This window comes from Enoplosus armatus, chromosome 8, assembly GCF_043641665.1.
Source record: "Enoplosus armatus isolate fEnoArm2 chromosome 8, fEnoArm2.hap1, whole genome shotgun sequence".
NCBI lineage: Eukaryota > Metazoa > Chordata > Actinopteri > Centrarchiformes > Enoplosidae > Enoplosus > Enoplosus armatus.
In genome coordinates, this window is record NC_092187.1 from 2,932,624 (window position 1) to 2,951,231 (window position 18,608).

The 18,608-nt window shown below is 43.9% G+C and overlaps 1 protein-coding gene across 1 annotated transcript in view; it reads left to right on the forward strand.

Annotated features, from left to right (window-relative positions):
* Nucleotides 1-9,958, forward strand: part of mtor (mechanistic target of rapamycin kinase) — an 81,677-nt gene extending 71,719 nt beyond the window's left edge. The window contains exons 46-58 of the mRNA XM_070911039.1: nt 756-930; nt 2,410-2,545; nt 2,688-2,835; nt 4,806-4,928; nt 5,457-5,539; nt 5,647-5,719; nt 5,806-5,880; nt 6,868-7,003; nt 7,981-8,046; nt 8,145-8,225; nt 8,445-8,525; nt 9,008-9,113; nt 9,396-9,958. Coding sequence (XP_070767140.1) covers nt 756-930; nt 2,410-2,545; nt 2,688-2,835; nt 4,806-4,928; nt 5,457-5,539; nt 5,647-5,719; nt 5,806-5,880; nt 6,868-7,003; nt 7,981-8,046; nt 8,145-8,225; nt 8,445-8,525; nt 9,008-9,113; nt 9,396-9,411 — 1,299 coding nt within the window. The 3' untranslated portion in view covers nt 9,412-9,958. The remainder of the gene's footprint in view (nt 1-755; nt 931-2,409; nt 2,546-2,687; nt 2,836-4,805; nt 4,929-5,456; nt 5,540-5,646; nt 5,720-5,805; nt 5,881-6,867; nt 7,004-7,980; nt 8,047-8,144; nt 8,226-8,444; nt 8,526-9,007; nt 9,114-9,395) is intronic.
* The last annotated feature ends 8,650 nt before the right edge of the window (nt 9,959-18,608 follow it).

An 18,608-nucleotide genomic window follows, 5' to 3' on the forward strand; every position in this document is an offset into this window, starting at 1 on the left:
TGTTGAACTTTCTCAGCATCTCCCAAAACACAATTAAACAGCCAAAACACAGAAGGACAGCTGTTTTGTTGATAATTAAACCACTTTTGCACAGGCCTTAGTAAGCCAGTTAGCCAGTTGCTTTGGTGGCCTTCTCTAAGTGATTTGGCAAACTTTACTTACACCGGGTCTCGTTGCTTCTAGAGTTAAGATATCGTAAAATTGAACTGATAGATGTCATTCCTCACAGCGAGCATTTCGTTGTTGAAGAGCGACCTGAAAAAAAAGCTCTCACTTCACATAGCAAATGGAGACGGCAATGCTATTTGACATTGTGGCGCGGTCCTATTCTCAGGGACGCTTCCTGCTGTGACATTACAGTAAGCAGCATGAAATACACAGCAACATAATAACATGCTGGGAGCATTGCAAATGTCCCCCCTCAGAGTATTAACATAGAAATAAACCCCTCCAGGATGCATCAGCAGATCCACAGCGGTTGCGGCTGTGAAGTAACCCTGCATTAGCATTCAGAATTTAACAGACAAGCAGAGTATTTGTAAATGGACACTTAGAAAGAGAAATGTTCCGGAGTGATTTATTAAAGGTTGTTGTGTAAATGTTTTTTTCCCAGATAAGACCTTAACTTGGAGATAAGCCAGTGTCTGTAACACACATTGGTTTAGGCACTGTTGGCCAGGAGATGTTTTGCCAGTGCAGTTTTTTTTTAACTCACTAAAAACTAATTGTCTCTTCCTGTGCTACTTTCCATGCAGCTGACCTCCCTGGAGCTACAATATGTGTCTCCAAAGCTGCTGATGTGCCGGGACCTGGAGCTGGCTGTACCAGGCACTTACGACCCCAACCAGCCTATCATCCGCATCCAATCCATCGCCCCCTCCCTGCAGGTCATCACCTCTAAGCAGCGCCCACGCAAACTCACCATCATGGGTAAGATTAAGAGGAAATTGCACAGGCCTTGTGGCTCTGAACCCATTATATTAAGAAAATAGATAAAGTATATCTGTAGTCAGAGTCATATGTTTTCAGCGGGCGTGGGCCGACGCATTACAGAAAATTCAATATTAATAGAATCTTCACCCAAACAACAAACAGCTCCAAGGTCACGACTTAGTTTGAATTCAACAGTCATGGCAAACTTCTGTCTGTGGATAATACACCATCTTCTTTACAAACAGAAACAAGACCAAACTGGCGATGAACTTGGGCCATATATATTATATTCAATACCAAAATGAATCCCAATCACCACAGAAAAACTCAGCGGCCAGGGAGCTCCTGTCGTGAGTTTTGAGTCATTTTCTATCCCAAGAGAAATGGTGCATGCAGGCTCAGATCGATTTGTCAGGAAGCCTCCCAACACCGTCCATTGGCATTAATTTGAATACAGAAATAAATAATTCTGACACCTCCTCCCCTACTCTGCTTTGTGATTTGAAATACGACACTGAAGTGCTTCTAAAATGGCACGGCACAATAAAGTCACCTTGTCTTGAAGCCAAATCCTCAGATTATCAATCACAAATGGTTCACTCGACTTCACTCTCTTTTCACTGCCCAATGTGATACATTGTTCTGATGTATCCCATCAGTGTTACACAACGTACTCTGTAAAAGATGATGGCTGATAAATCAACTGACCTCTGGAGCAAGACTTCAGATTAAGACCTGTCACCCGCTACAGGCCACTTAGATTTACTGTCAGCGCTCTGTCCCCCCAGTGACACACAATACATTGCTTACTGAGATTGTCATTAGGAGCCAGAGTGGGGATAGAACAGGGACGGGAAGTATCAGTTAGCTCCATTAAAGGTAGTGTGATAATTACAGTGTTGGTGAAAGCATTGTAACGTGGTCTGTTTAGAATACCGAGGACAGTTTAAGGTAGTGGAACAATTAGACAAGTGACATCATCAGTACTCAGTACCTCTCTGTCGTGCTGAAAACATGAATCTGCTGAAGAGAATTGAGTTGATGTCACAGTTCATCCAGTGCGTAGATCTATATTTTCCACTGCCCTGGCCACAATCAACAGATAGAGCTTCACAAAGTATTTTCAGTATGGTACTTGTAAACCTCTGGGTTCGTTCTGCTGCACAAATCACCAGTGGGGTTCCTTTCCATAGCAGAGCTTTCGAGTGCCGTTCCAAACTGAGGGTGACCATGAAGTGAGGGATTATTGGAACAAAGTCCACTATAGGAGCGATGTGGTTTATATGAAATCATTTGTCGCCTGCTCAGGCTCACTCAGACATTGCTTCAGGCAAAGGTAATGGAGATGCAGCTGCAGAGCCCCCCCTGGAGAAAGCAGCCAGGACTGCCAAATCCAACCATATAATGATTCTCACAGAGTGCCTTAACCCTTTTTGAGCAGTGTGTCAATGTTGTGTTTTGTGGCGCCCTCTGCAGGCAGTAACGGCCACGAGTTCATGTTCCTGTTGAAGGGCCATGAGGACCTGAGGCAGGATGAGAGAGTCATGCAGCTGTTTGGTCTGGTCAACACACTGCTGGCCAACGACCCTGCGTCCTTGCGCAAGAACCTCAGGTAGACACACAGTCATGTTCACACACACACACACACAGGAGCATCACACACACTGACAGACTCTTAAGCACTATAGTAACTATTAAAAATGAATTGTGCGTTTGTTTGTTTGTTTGTCTTGGCTGTGTGTTGCACTCATCAGCATTCAGCGCTACGCAGTGATCCCCCTGTCCACCAACTCAGGCCTGATTGGCTGGGTGCCCCACTGTGACACCCTGCATGCCCTCATCAGAGACTACAGAGAGAAGAAAAAGATTTTGCTCAACATTGAACATCGCATCATGCTCAGGGTGAGGAACTACTATCATCCATTAAGTTTCTGCTTCCTGCATTTTAATTACTGAAAACAGACTGAAAATGCATTTCCTGCCTACATATGTGTTTGTTTACTAGTTTGAGTACTAGTTTTCAGTCACCTAGCAACATTAAGGTTATAGAAACAATTACATTCCCAGGATGGATTTTAATTATGCTAGCCTGTGTTATTAAATACATATTTATACATAAATGACGTACCTGCTTGCATGTTTTGTGCCAGCAGTTGGTCTCAATTATGAAATGTTTAAATTTGTAATTTTCATATAAAACATCCATACTAAATAGATTCATCAAAACCGAGGAAGCATCTGTTTTCAGTGACTATACTGATGAATACCAATCACTCTTTAATGAAAACATATTCACGGGTCCTTAATTATCACAAATTAACTACATATCTCTGCCCCAGAATGCCCAATTAGTCAAAGGAGAACACACACACACACACACACACACACACACACTCATAGAGGCAGCAGGTTAAGCCCCTGACATTGGCTGTGCAAAACGCTTACAGAGAGTGGTTTGATTGAAAACAGCATCACAGTCAAAGAAACATCAAGGCTACAGGAGGAGGGCAGGGCCGAAGTCCGGGTCTCATTGGTCCACAATAGGACAACCATGATTCACTGTTCAACAGGATGAAAAATAACAGACCTTGTGAGACTGTGAGTAGACAAGCAGGGCATGTCACTCCCAACCCCTCTGTTAGTTGTCCTCAAATCTCCTGAATAGAATAACAGGAATCAGCCATTAACTGACAAAACAGTTGTTTTGCTTTATAAAAACTGGGCACATTTTCAAAGAAGCCTGCTACATAGCTAGTTCCATCAGTAATAATGAAAATGCACTTTGTACACACAGGGTCTAATTCCACAAACAAAATGAATGGAAATTGCCCCGTGCACAGATTTTCTTCAGTTGGCATGTTTTAAATAAGACTTTTATTTTGAATGCACTAATGGTGTTTGAGTTATTAATGATGTGTTACATTCAGTTTAATCCGTCTAAATGGAAAGATATTAAGTTGACCAGTCAATCAGTCAGGCCATTAATCAGTTTTTAGATAAAAGACGAGGAAGATGGGAGAGTGAGACAATGATAGATTGCAGTATTTTGCAGTGTGTGTCACTGTGTTTCAGTCTAAAACCAAAACTACTTTACAGTTCAATTCTGGTTATTTTCAGCTCTCCCTCTCTCAAGTTCGCAGGGAGCTCTGCCGTCCAATACACACCTGCGGTGCAAACACTGTTTTGTAGTTGTAATTACAATACAACATAGAATGTTTTTGGGCCAATATATATCTACCACTTGAATTCACTTTATTTCACTGTAGTAGGTATCATCACAGAGTAAGCATTCAGCATAAAGAGTCCATCAACAGAACTGATAATAATATGTTAACCTTCAAAAAGCACATCATACAGTAGCTGTGATATACATACGGTAGTTAATTAAAGGCAGAAACTCAGCAGCCACCGAAATAATTGCAGACATGTGAACAGTGTTAAAGTATTTTAATCTCCTTTTGGAAATTGCGTTTGCCCTGTGGGTGTTTATTGCACAACCGTCCTCCTGGTAACTGAAATTACATCAGACTCTGCTGTGAAGTAAGTGATGACATTTCAACACAATCAGTCGTCACGGTGGTGGAGACCCCCGTTGAAGATAAGGATCATTATCCTTTTTAATGCATTCCTGGAGCTCCTCCATTCACTTTCTTTAAATGTTGCTGTTTCACGAAATAAACTTGCTTCTCCACCGTAAAGTTGTAGTTGGGGTTTCTTGGGTTTTTTTTAATGCAAAATTCAGTATCATTCACTTGAAACTGGCATTTAAAAAGTTTAAAGAGCCTTGAATTAAACTTGTTTAAACTGGCAGCATGATATTTTTGTTCACGTTTAAAGTGTGTTTTTGTAAATGTGGGCTTCGTGTATTTCAGATGGCCCCAGACTACGACCACCTGACGTTGATGGAGAAGGTGGAGGTGTTTGAGCACGCCGTCAACAACACGGCCGGAGACGACCTCGCTAAGCTCCTGTGGCTCAAGAGCCCCAGCTCTGAGGTGAGATGCTCTGCCTCTTCACTCTGTCAGCACAGGGAAGGAGGATTGAGTGCACTTTATCTTTTCTGCATCCGTCCTCACTTTTCAGTGGATCTGGGGGGGAAATGTCAAGAGTGGTCAGTCAGAGAAAAGATAACATACAGATCTATAAAGTAACATTTTAGAAAGGTTTTCATTTGATACAGAAGAAACACACTGAGGAGAGAGAAAGGGTGTGTATCCAGTCTCTCACTTGTCTAATTATTGAGGGAAATAAAGTGGTAGTGAAATAAAACTGTTGTTCCCTGAAGAATCCGTTTTCTGGGTTGTGTGTCCTAGTTTCAAACCATTGACTTAACAAACAGACCTTCAAATTGAATCAGTTTTTAGGAGCGTTGGCACCTTGTGTACCTGATGTTCTGCATGTTCAAGTGTCTGGAAGATGTAGCAAACAGCTTGCCAGAGATTTCTGTGCCATTTCCACACTGTTCTGCTCTCATGTGGTGAACCTGAAGAGCTCTCATAATGCAGATGTTATTTCTCCTCCAGGTGTGGTTCGACAGGAGGACCAATTACACCCGCTCCCTGGCTGTGATGTCCATGGTGGGCTACATCCTCGGACTGGGTGACAGGTGAGTTTCTCAGCATTTCTCAACATTATTTCGAGCAGGTTGTTAAAATATTGATGATGACAGTTATCGTAGAACATCAATACGGAGACGGTGTTTCTGTTCTCTAGGCATCCATCCAACTTGATGTTAGACCGGTTAAGTGGCAAGATCCTCCACATTGACTTTGGAGACTGTTTTGAGGTAAGAGGAGGTTTTCTTTCTACACATCATCCACGGATCATTTTGGTAATATATCCGAGACTGACCCTCACTACGACTTTCAACAGGTCGCCATGACCAGAGAGAAGTTCCCTGAAAAGATCCCATTCAGACTGACGAGGATGCTGACTAACGCCATGGAGGTATGCAATTAGTGCCTGTGGCTTAAAGCAAGGAAGTCAAACACTCTGTAGCAGAAAAATCTTCTTAATAAGTTCTTATTTTTCCAGAGTTATCCAAGTATTTAATCCCCCCCACATTATAGCTATAAATACTCCTCTGCTGGACTTAAACTGAATCCTGTCTGAGCTTCTTCTCCTGTGTCTTCTGTATTTTAGTCAAGTCAAGTCAATTTTATTTGTATAGCCCAGTATCTCTGGGCTATACAAATATTCGATTCGATTCTAATGAGGAAAAACTCAGCAGCAGAGGAGGGATCCCTCTCACAGGACGGACTGACAGGAAATAGATGTTGGGTGTACAGAATAGATTCACAACAGAAAATAGTATGTACAATTATGATGAAATGTAGATAGTAAAACACAAGTGAGGAGGATGGATCCAGGAGGACGGTTGAGCAGCTTCAGGTGTCGCCCACTAAGTGGGATCTGAGCCCCACCCCCCTCTCCCCTCTCCACCGGAGACCTGGAAAGAGGACGGGCCCCACAAACAGAGACACAGGAGAGGACAACAGCATTCACACAGAGGGAGAGAGAGCCATGATAACATGCAAAGTAGGGAGAGAAGGAGAGAGGCTGAATTCTGTGTTTTAGCCAAAATAATAATTAATCTTTTTTCCCAGTATGCAGTGTTTTTATCAGAAGCCAGGCCTCACTGTGCCTCCTATTTAATGAGAAAAGAAGAAAAGTAATTACAAATGAAAAGTATTAAGACATAAAATTCAATATTGTAAGACGTTTAAGTTGTATCCTCTCACATAGCTGGAAAAGTTTTTAAAGTTAGAAATATATTTTAAAAAAGCACGATTCTAAATATAGACAAAAGGGCTGCACCACCACCAAACCTGCGAACAACAGCTAGGATCCTGCTCTCAACCGAATACGCTCACCTCTCGTTAATGTGCGAACACAAGTCACGTTCAGTAAAGCCTGTGTTTGATTGTGTCCCAGGTGACGGGCTTGGACGGTAACTACCGGATCACTTGCCACACGGTGATGGAGGTGCTGAGGGAGCACCGGGACAGCGTCATGGCTGTGCTGGAGGCCTTCGTCTACGACCCGCTGCTCAACTGGAGGCTCATGGACAGTAAGAGACCATCAGCTGTTTAGCACATTCAGCATGGCCTCACAAAGTTTCAGTAAAGAGAACACGGGACGACAGACAAATTAGGGGTTGCAGACTGAAAGAACCACGGCAGCTTAAATGACAATAACAATGAAGTGGATGTGAACGAGTTCTGCCCAGAGAAATACGATTGTGAGGGTCAGCGCAAATGACTCCACTTACTGTAGAGTAGAAACTCCTTTATTTTGAGGTAGTTGAGAGTGTGGAGCATTAAATTTAATCCAAGCTGGCTAAAAACCTTAAGTGTTGCCCCAGTAGTGAAAGGGAAATCTATTTGGCTCGTATTTGGGAGAGAAATTGACCAAATGCTTAGAGAAGTGGTGTAGACGTCTAAAGGTCGTTGGTTAAGTCCAAGTGAACAAAGTGAATGAATGTCTCTGGCACACTCTCAACTAATACTGCCAAGGTCGCCTTAAGCAAGACATTTTATCCACAACAGTAGAATATAGCAGTTTTATTGTAAACGAGGGTCATTATTTTATTATTTTTTGAAGAAATGATAATCAAGGAACAGTTGAAACCATAAAATTGTTTTTGAAAAATGATACAAAAATATGCATGAGCATTAGTTAGAAGCCCATTAGTGTTTTCTCTCTATTCTTCTACTGTAACCATCTTTAATTATGAATTGTCAATGCCACAGGAGAACCTTCTGGAATGTAAAGTGTGTTGAACATTTTCTTCTTTCAGCAGGAAATATAACCTTTGGTTTCATAGATCTGTAAGAGTTGAGTTTAAACTATTTTCCATTGAATAGCAGAGCCTCAACTACTTGTAAAGGTTAAAAAAAGAACTTTTACAAAGGTCAGAACAATGCCGCTGCTTCCTGTGCGATGGATGAAAAATAGAACATAGAGTACAATAAACTAGAAAAATAAGTAGTGATTGTCATGTCAAGGAGTACTTGTCCTCACACACTTTACCTGTTCCACCCACAGCCAACACAAAAGGCAACAAGCGCTCCCGCACCAGGACCGACTCGTACACTGCCGGACAGTCAGTGGGTGAGTCTACTGTACAAATTGTGGCCATAACTGCTTCCTGATTTTTCCACTTAATAATCTATAAGTTTAAACCTCTGACTGGGTGGTGTCCTCTGCAGAGGCTCTCGAGGGAATAGACCTTGGAGAGACCACACACAAGAAACCAGGGACCACAGTGCCTGAATCCATTCACTCCTTCAGTGAGTTACCGGCTCATTCTGTCATCCCATGGATTATTCCTTACAACAATACCAAGCTCTCTTGCTTTCACAAATGATTGGTGCGACTGCTGTGCGATTGTAAGGCAGCACTTAAGTCCGCTTTGATTTCCCTCAGCTGCGAAGAGACTTTAGATCAGTTGAATTTGCTTTTTCTTAAGTTGCTTGAAGTTGATGCCATCCTGTTCGTGTTGCTTTTAGTTGGAGACGGCTTGGTACAACCCGAGGCACTCAACAAGAAAGCCATTCAGATTATCAACAGAGTGAGAGACAAACTTACAGGTAAGTTCTGCAGCACTCGACAAGCACTGCTCCTATTTTATTTCTCCCCCAACCTTTTTCTGCAGAAAATACAGATATCTTGTTAGCATTGTTATGAATGAAAGGTCTATACTGTTTCACTTTCCCCCGCTCGTGAATGACCGTGTCAACAAAGCTGAAATTCTTTATCGTGAAATAACTACATGATTTATTCAGTTTTTTCCCCCAGTTGCTCAAAAAAGCGCAATGCTTTAGCGCCGAAATGCTGTAAAACATGGTCAGACGTTTGATTCACACTTTACTCTTCTGTCACATTGTTATATCGTAGGCTAACCCACAGCATTTTTTCTGTAGAGGAAAGTCTTGCCAGATCTGAAACAATCCCAAAAAGAGCACTTTGGTGTCGCTGATTGAAGTCCGTGAGATCAGAAGAATTCAAGCCTCGTCAGGTTGAATTTTCTGGTTAAGCTCTAAGTGTTCTGATGAGTGTTTGTTCCCTGCAGGTCGAGACTTCTCTCATGATGAGACGCTGGATGTGCCAACACAAGTGGAGCTCCTCATCAAGCAAGCCACATCGCATGAAAACCTGTGCCAGTGCTACATTGGATGGTCAGTACTGCTTTCTTCTTGTTTTTACGTGCGGTTTGCGTTTGACGTTTTCCGCTGTAGAAATCTATTTAGTGATGTAGAAAGCAGAAGTCCACCTAAAAACAGTTTTGATTATAGTAACGTAAGTCGTAGTAAGATTGCATACGTCATTATCAAGCCAGGTTTTGTTCTTTTGAAAATGCATTTGGTTGTTGTTTGAGGCAGTTCCCCACATGTTTAATGTATTACCACATCACTGGTGTACTGTAGACTTACGTGAAGCGTTACCTTTTCTGGCTTCAGGTGTCCGTTTTGGTGAAGAACCGTCTTCGACAGCCGAGGTTACACTTGACATCTTTTCTCACTGGCGAACCCAGAAGAAGCACTGGACTCAAATATCCACTGAAAAACGTATTTAAGCCACAGTGCAGAGCCTTCGAGGAAGACTGCTTTTTTTGTTATTGTTGTAGGATGAACTGATTTTCCAGTGGCATGTTTTAAGTTTATGAAAAAGTATCTTAAGAGCTCTGTTTTTACCTGATGATCGTAATTTAACTCAAAATGTCATCATTGCTCAAAACGCCTTTCCTCACTATTAACACCATAATCACTTGCTAAAAGCTTTCTACAGTGGCCATATTGTAATAAGTTATGACATTTCTTACCTCACACACTGTTCGCTTCTTAGAAACCCACCAGTCTGTTGTATAATTGTGTAATAATGTGACAGTTTTCAATAACATGGTCTCCCTTTTACTAACATTCTTTAAAGTTGAATTCCTGTCAAGATGCGAGTGAAATCTGATTTGAGACGATCATAACGTACTGTATGGGCATTTGTGTGCCATTAAACCCTGTACAGATACCACTGTGACTGCGCTGTGTTTATTTCACGGGTCGCTCATTTGGCTGAGCTTGTCATCATCTACAGTAGTTAAAAATAGAAAGGGTATGTGTAGAAGTATGGTGTGAAGATTGAAAAATACTTTTGGCATCAGGCAGGTTTTCTATTAAAAGGCAAGGGTGCACCTCTGCCCATGTTTTTCTTCTAGTGCCCACAGAGGGCACTCTGACTCCTAATAAGATCCTTCTCCTCCATCTTCTCAGGAAACACTTTGGGAGAGGATGCACTCATCAGGCCAGAAATGATAAGACCAGATTAGATTCTGCCCTGAAACCAGAACGAAAAACAGACGTACTTTGGATTTTGAACATTTGCCCCCAAATTGAGATAAGATTGCTTGTTCTAACAGCAGCTCCTCTATATTTATCCTCATCTTCAGACCAGTGGCAGTCATTTGCAGCGCATGCAGTCCCTGACGGAAAAGAAACCGAATCAGATGTAGCAAATTGCAGAGGCAGCAGTGGAGACAACTATTAATTTAGTTTCCTGTGCTGTTATCTGGTCGATGCAAGGTAGCTTCTGTTTTACTTGTGCTCATTGCTATTCTCCCTCTCCTTTCTCCATTTATTTCTCCCCTGCATTCTCCTCTGAAGGTTAATTACTTATAGATAGTTAAGGATCACGGATCAACAAAAAGCAGCCCATTGATCTCTTCCCTGCCGTGCCTACCTCTGCAATGTCACACTCTTTACACATTGGGACAGAGGCCTGGTGATTATCTGTTCCTATCGATTGATTCCTACTGTGTTTTCCCTCGCTCCCCCCCCCCCCCCCTTCCTTCGCTTCCTTTACCTCCACTCTGTCACTTGCTTCCCTCCTGCCGCCAAAAGCTCATTATTGAAAATGTGACTTTTCATAGCCTGCACCACCATTTCTGTTGTTCTTTCTCAGCCGTCTAATTTGTTTGTATTTTTTCAGCCTCTCGAGTCTGTTGAGGGGCAGGCGAGTCAATAGCTCAAGTTAAATAGGCTGCATTGATTGGGAGAGGGATTTAGCTGTTTACCGACTGTGGAAATGGGCTAGGGCCACAGAAAAAAAACGTCACGGGTGTCTGCATGGAGCAAGTCAATGGTGACAAATGATACTCATTGTGAGACAATGCTCCCAAACGAGGGAAGGTGAGGGGCTTGGCGGCGGAGGCTGGGAATGCAGCAGGCCACGCTCCATCAGCCTTTAAGGTTGTCACATGAAGCCGTCCAGGCCTTGCACCTTGAGCCAAGACATGAGGAATGATGGGATACAGCAACACATTCACAAGTATATGCTGCCACCCCCGCCCCCCCGCTGGGACCCAAGCCTGCATCTCTTGTCTGTTAGTGTTTCCTCCATCCTTGAGCTTGTATTCCTCCACAAGAGCTCCCGTCTGGATGTTATTCCACTTCCTTGCACCCTCTTTAACTTCACATGACCTCGAGAGATTTCTCAAAGTGCATGTCTGGAGTGTAGTCACACACACAAATTAACACAAACCGGAGCTCCCTCCGAGGCTGTAGACGATTCAGATTTTCTCGTAAAATCATGTCATTACCTTAGATTTCAACATCACTCATGAATAAAGAACATTGCGAGTCCATCAGTTAACAACTTTAGATCCTTGGTGACTTTTTATTGTCCTACAGTCTCTACAAGAGAAAGGTAGCCTACACCTGTGTTCCTCACCCGCTATGGCCTGAAGTCCGCTTGATTCCAACAGCTCCGCAGTGATGTTCACTTAAACTTGCACTTCATAAAATGGGGGAATTAAAAAAAAAAAAAGTCTGACATATCCTCGATATCCTTTCAGTGCCTGGTCACACCAGAAAGTACATCCATCCACTTTCGGTCGGCTTGCAGTGTAAGTAAGGCAGTTCAGATGTCCCTCTCCCCAGCAAGGTCTTCTAGCTCCGCCAAGAGGATCCAGTGTGTTCTGGGTTTACCCTGGGGTCTCTCACCGGTCGGACGTGACTGGAAAACATCCCAGGGAAGGCACCCAGGAGCCATCCTGATGCTCAGATGCCCGAGCGCCCTCAACCGGCTCCTGTCAATGTGTAGGAGTAGTACTCCGAGCTCCCTGCGGATGTCTGAGCTACTTACCCGGTCTCTAAGGGGTGAGCCCAGCCACCCTACTGGAGGAAACTCATTTCCATGACCATAGGTGGGGGTTGGAACGTGGACTGACAGGCTTCACCTTCAGGCTGAGCTCCCCTTTCACTACGCGGTGCGGTACAACGCCCACGTCGACTGCTGAAGCCGCACCGATCTGCCCGTCGATCTCATGCTCCATTTCACCCTTACTTATCAACAAGACCTCGAGACACTTGAACTCTTTCACTCGATGCAGCAGCTCACTCCCAACCCGGGGAGAGCAACCCGCCGTTTCCCAGCAGAACAACGTGTGATGTGGTGGCTACTTGTGATCTCAGTTGCTAACCAGACAAGAAGTTAATGCAGTGAGATAAAGGGACCACTTGCCATCTCTTTTATATAACGAAGGCAGAGCAGGGTTATATAAAACTGTATGATGTGACAGAGCTAACATCATTTCGGACTCTCTCGTTCTCTCATTTCTCTTAAGACAGTTTTGCAATAGAGCCCGAAGTGAAACCAGAACTGTCATTCAAAATCATATCAACATCTGTAATAACATGAATTACTATAAATCCAGACCACATCATGACCTTTCTCCACAGTACGTAGCGTAATTCACTCTTCATGTCTAGACAAGGAGGGTAATCCTATGAAAACCACGGAATATCATTTTATTTGATATTTAGGTTTTTTCGCTGTCTTTAATGAACACCATTTCCCATGAGTCCTAGACCAGCACGAGTAAAACCAGGGAGAGGACTGAAGCAGAAACACACGAGTTCACTGACCACTGTGATTTCTGTCGCGAAGAATTGATGCCAGTTAGAAATCTCTCTGTTATAAATGCTGTTTGTGTCCTTCGTGTTACATTATGGGTTAAGCTAAAATAATGCTGGAATCTTCACTTCCTACGATGCAACTTGATCGCGTCTTTTCATTAGCGTCTCCTTGCCTGGTGAACACCAATGGCCCCCTCTCTGGAACGCAGACATTTCCATTAAATGTTTTTAGTCTCCAAACTCAATCCCAGCTTGAAGACGTTATAAGACGGGTTTCACTTGCTGAGGAGTACTCAAAAAGGGTAAAGTGATCATGATCTGTAAACTCAGTGGAGTTCCCTTCTAAGGCCCAAGGGTTTGAGGAAATTCAAAGAAACGGGAGGATTGAAGTGCGAACAGCGAAGGCCGAACCACTGAATGAGGCGGCGCGATTCATTTCCTCTCGATGTGGGACGGAGCACAGGTGCTTCAGCTTGACGGCCGGTCACTGGGTCTGATGGAGGTGCCGTGAAAACGTATCGCTCTTGCGAAAGTGTGCAGGTCAGGTGAGGAGGAGTCGAGCTGGAGGAGAAAGCTTTTAGGACTCGAGTTGAGTCAGAAAGAGTTCAGCACAAGTGAAGTCCACGTGCAGAGAGCAGGCTGGATGCTCCCTCCTTCCTGACTTATTCACCAAGAAATTCTCCTAGACAAAACACTCCTCTGCACCCCCCCCCCACCCCCACCCCCACCCCATGGTTATGAGAACACTTTGTCTCTCATACTACACAACCTCCCTCCAACTCTTTCTCTCTGGCAGGGATAACAGCTGTGAAGAGGAGGACGGAGACGGAGGCGATATTGACGGCCAACCAGAGGAGTTCGATAGCAGGCTCTGGAGTCGTTGAAAGCGGGAGCCTGCAGCCAGGACTCGGGCTGTCTTTGTGCACTGTGGTGTAAAGCCGGTATCGATGAACTTGACAGCAGTTTAGCCCGCCCGAGATCTGCTGCTCTCCAGGGACTCTTCAACACGTTCTCCTGCCAGCTTTAGCTTTGTTTACCCTGCCAGTTAATGTTCCCCAGAGCTGGCACGTCAGAAATGTGCGTGGAGAGATTTTCTGTTTGTGTTGTCGTCTGTTTGTCAAATGCCAGCGGCAAACAGTGGGACAACGTAAGTAACGTGGCGAGTTAAAGCTGCAGCGCAAACACAGAATCAGTAGTTCATTATGAGTGAGTGGGGGAAAAAAAAAAAGTTTGTGTTGTAGTTCCAGTAACCGTGCCGCAAACAAGGAGGGGCCAGATGAAAGACTGGGCCAGTTCTAACTGAACGCATTTTACATGTTTGCGGCATGAATTAGTTTTGAAAATGTACAAGTTTAATACCCAGCGACATCAGCAAATGGCACTCACGTATTCGTGTTGACCAACTGTGATGTTTTCCTCCAGAAGATACAGAGGGACAAGACAAGAGGCAGCTCACCACTTTCTGTTTCAGTTCACCGTTTACAATGGAACATACCCCACAACATAATGTGACTCAAGAGCAGATATGTTTATGTGAAGTATTGTCGGTAGTTCAGCTTTTAATCGTATTTTTTGTAATTCCCTGTAACTACAATGAAATAAACTGTGATGTAATGTGATTTTGAAAGAGTGTGACAGCAGAGAAAGGTTAACCATCATTTTTCATTTATCTCTAGTATCGTGCAGATAGTTTTTTTTTTTGTTTTTTTTTACCCAGATTTTGGGATAATTTGGCCTCCATCCCAATACAATACAATACAATACAATACAATGGAGGTGAATGGAATATTGTTTGTGGTGCTCTCAGCATTAAAAACATTTGATTAGTGGTACTGGAACTGTGGTAGCGTCTCTTTTCAGGAACAATATGTTACCGTGGATAATTCACAAACCTCACTGTCAACAGTTTTAATTGGGAGTTGCAGTGGAGTCTGCTGGCCACTTTGTGTCTTTCATTCTTTCTCAACGCTCTTTCAAAATCACCAATAGTGATTTTGTTTTTCATAACCTTGACACAGTTATTATTATTATACCTTTTATCATTTCTGTAATTCCCCTGGCTATGAAATACATACGTGTGTGCATGTGTGTATCTTTAACCACACTGTGTAATGTGGTCAAAGCCCCCCATGAATTTGAAAATGTCTGATTTTGGCAACTCCTAGTAGTAGCATCAAAAACATACACTGGCGGACAGCAACGGACGCCGCTCCAGAGATGGACAAAACAAAGCCATGACAGTGAAGGTATATGTTGTGTACAAGTATTTCTAATACTGGCAATGGAGTTCAAGCTGCAAAGACTTGCATTAGAAGAAATGAAACTGTTGGTTGAGACCAAACTGTCTTGTGAAAAGAGTCTATTGCCGCTTGACAGAAGCAGTACTTTCCGAATGGGTTTCTTGGATCCACAGATATTTTTTTGGACAAACAAAAAAGCCTTTTTCTTGAAGGTACCTCTGCATTGGTGTTCGGTGGCTTGTGTCGCCACCGTCTGTAGCCCCGGTGATGTGAGGCAGGTCACGGGGAGGTAAAGGTCTCCGTTAGCCGTGAGCCTGGACAGCTGAGTCATCCGCGTACTCAACACTGCAGCAACGCGGCGTAGGGCAGGAGGAAAAAGGACAGCGCTGTGAGGCCGATAACATTATTTCAGACTTCAGATGCAGTTATTGGACTGCCTGACCAAGAGTGACCTTAGCATTGTATTTGCCTCAACAGTACAGTGCGACACCTGTCTGCAGTCGTGTGTGACAGCTCCCAGGTGTGGAGCGTATGGGAGGCTGGAAGGCTGCGCGCTCAGCAGAGTCCTTCCCCTGGATAAATAAAGATCGTTAAAACGTTGTTTGTCTCTGTACTTACTGTGGATGCCGTTGCGGCGCCGGTGGCAGCGACTGCAACTATTCAATTTGACGTTTCTATTGCATTTCGGCTTTATTGGATTGCAGGGAGAGATGGGAGACAGATGCCTCGGCTGACACTTCTCAAACACATTTTCGCACACAGTCTAAAAAGTAAAAATCAGCAGCTCCGACTCCCATCAGACAGCTCTGTGACAATATTTCAGCCATACAGTGAGTGCACATTCACAGCTCAACTGATGTATATTAGTGTGTGTGTGTGTGTGTGTGTGTGTGTGTGTGTGTGTGTGTGTGCGGGACGGTTCTAACCTCCTCATCTCTCTTAATTTTCAGGTACAATGAACAGAATCATCGAGCAGAGACGGAACTACTGTACATGAGCTGCAATTCACACCAAGTTAGTCTCTGGGGGGGAAAAAAAAGAAGACCTTGACAGTGTCCGTTAACTGAAGCATGAATCCTGTATCCCTTCAATACGCTTAAATCCTTCATTTTCAGTATGGTTGGTGTGGTCAGTGGAGTGCTCCCTGACTTGGTTGTGGTTGCACCCGGTCGGCAGCGAAACTCAAAGTACACCGTGGCATTCCAGTGATGCTGTTAATGGGCACCACGTGTGCCAAGAAAGCGCTGCCCACACCAGTACGCTCCGTCTGCCAGCCTGAACCTCCGACACAGAGCCGGCAGCCTGCAGCAACACAAACTGAGATTTGTTGACATTTTCATTCGTCTGTAATCTAGTTTTTGTTTTGTTTGTTGTTTTTGTAACCAGGTTAGTTTCTCTGAGAGTCGCTGAGGCTCTTCTTTCCGTTGAGCAGCTCTGGAGCGGCTGGGGCTTGACCGTAACTTTCAGTTAGCTGCTTATTCTATTTTTGATTACCTTGTACCTCTTACCAATATCTGTCCGGCGAGTCGGAGACGATCCTGTCCATGTTCCGAAAACCACTCCTAGTCCGCTCTCCCTTAGTTTCTCCTCGTCCTCTCTTTTCCCTCTGCCTTCCTGGGACCTCTCTGGCCCTGTTTATACCTGGTATTGCAGCAGTCCTCTTGTGATCGGATCACCCGGGGCGGATTTTAACACCAGGTGCAAACAGGGCCAGAGGCTCTCTCTGCCTCGGTGCCTCATTCCAGATGCTTTGATTTGTCCTCCAGGCGATTCGGCCTCTCTTCTTCTATCTCTCCCTCTCTCCGTGTATATATATATACACACACACACACACATATATATACATATATATATACATATATATATACATCTATATACATACATACATACATACAAAAGTATTTGCCCCCTTTCTCATTTCTTATTATTTTGCATATTTGTCACGCTTAAAATGTTTCAGATCATCAAACAAATGTTAATATTAGACCAGAGTAAATACAAAATGCAGTTTTTAAATGATGATTTCATTTTATTAAGCGAAAAAAAATCTATCCAAACCTACCTGGCCCTATGTGGAAAAGTAATTGCCCCCTAGACCTAATAACTGGTTGTGCCACCCTCGGCGGCAACAACTGCAATCAAGCGTTTGTGATAACTGGCAATGAGTCTTTTACATCGCTGTGGAGGAATTTTGGCCCGCTCTTCTTTGCAGAATTGTTTTAATTCAGCCACATTGGAGGGTTTTCGAGCATGAACGGCCTGTTTAAGGTCGTGCCACAGCATCTCAATTGGATTTAAATCCAGACTTTGACTAGGCCACTCAAAAACCTTCATTTTGTTATTTTTAAGCCATTCAGAGGTGGACTTGCTGGTGTGTTTCGGATCATTGTCCTGCTGCATAACCCAAGTGCGCTTGAGCTCGAGGTCTCGAACTGATGGCCGGACATTCTCCTTCAGGATTTTCTGGTAGAGAGCAGAATTCATGGTTCCATCAGTTACGGCAAGTTGTCCAGGTCCTGAAGCAGCAAAGCAGCCCCAGACCATCACACTACCACCACCACCACGTTTGACTGTTGGTATGATGCTGTGTTAGTTTTACGCCAGATGTAACGGGACGCACACCTTCCAAAAAGTTCAACTTTTCTCTCAGTATTATATTCTCAGTCCACAGAATATTTTCCCAAAAGCCTCGGGGATCATCAAGATGTTTTTTGGCAAATGTGAGACGAGCCTTTGTGTTCTTTTTGGTCAGCAGTGGTTTTCGCCTCGGAACTCTCCCATGGACGCCATTTTTGCCTCTTGTCTCTTTCTTATCGTTGAATCATGGACACTGACCTTAACTGAGGCCAGTGAGTCCTGCAGTTCTTTAGATGTTGTTCTTGGTTCTTTTGTGACCTCCTGGATGAGCCGTCGATGCGCTCTTGGAGTCATTTTGGTAGGCCGGCCCCCCCTGGGAAGGTTCACCACTGTTCCAAGTTTTCTCCATTTGTGGATAATAGCTCTCACCGTGGTTCACTGGAGTCCCAAAGCCTTAGAAATGGCTTTTTAACCCTTTCCAGACTGATAGATGTCAATGACTTTGTTTCTCATCTGTTCTTGAAAATGTGCAAAAATATAAGAAATCAGGAAGGGGGGCAAATACTTTTTCACAGCACTGTATATCATGTTGTCCTTGACTCTCTCTCTCTCTCTCCGTCTCTGGGTGTATCTTTCCTCCTCTCTGGTGTGAATGTTGTGTTTGAGCCCTGCCTCTTGTGACTCTGTGCAGTCTGTCCTCTTCCAGGTCTCCAGTGCTGGAGAGGAGGTCGCGTGGCTCAGGTCCATTCTGTTTGGTGACACCTGAAGTTGCTCAATGTCCTCCAGCATCCACATTCTTCATGTATGTTTACAATCTATCTGTAATTTTGTCACCCTGATTGTCCACACTGTAATTTTACCATGTTGGTCTATTCTGCACGCACGACATCTGTTTTTCTTGTCTGTCCGTCCTGGTGTGAAGGATCCCTCTGTTGCTCTTTCTGAGGTT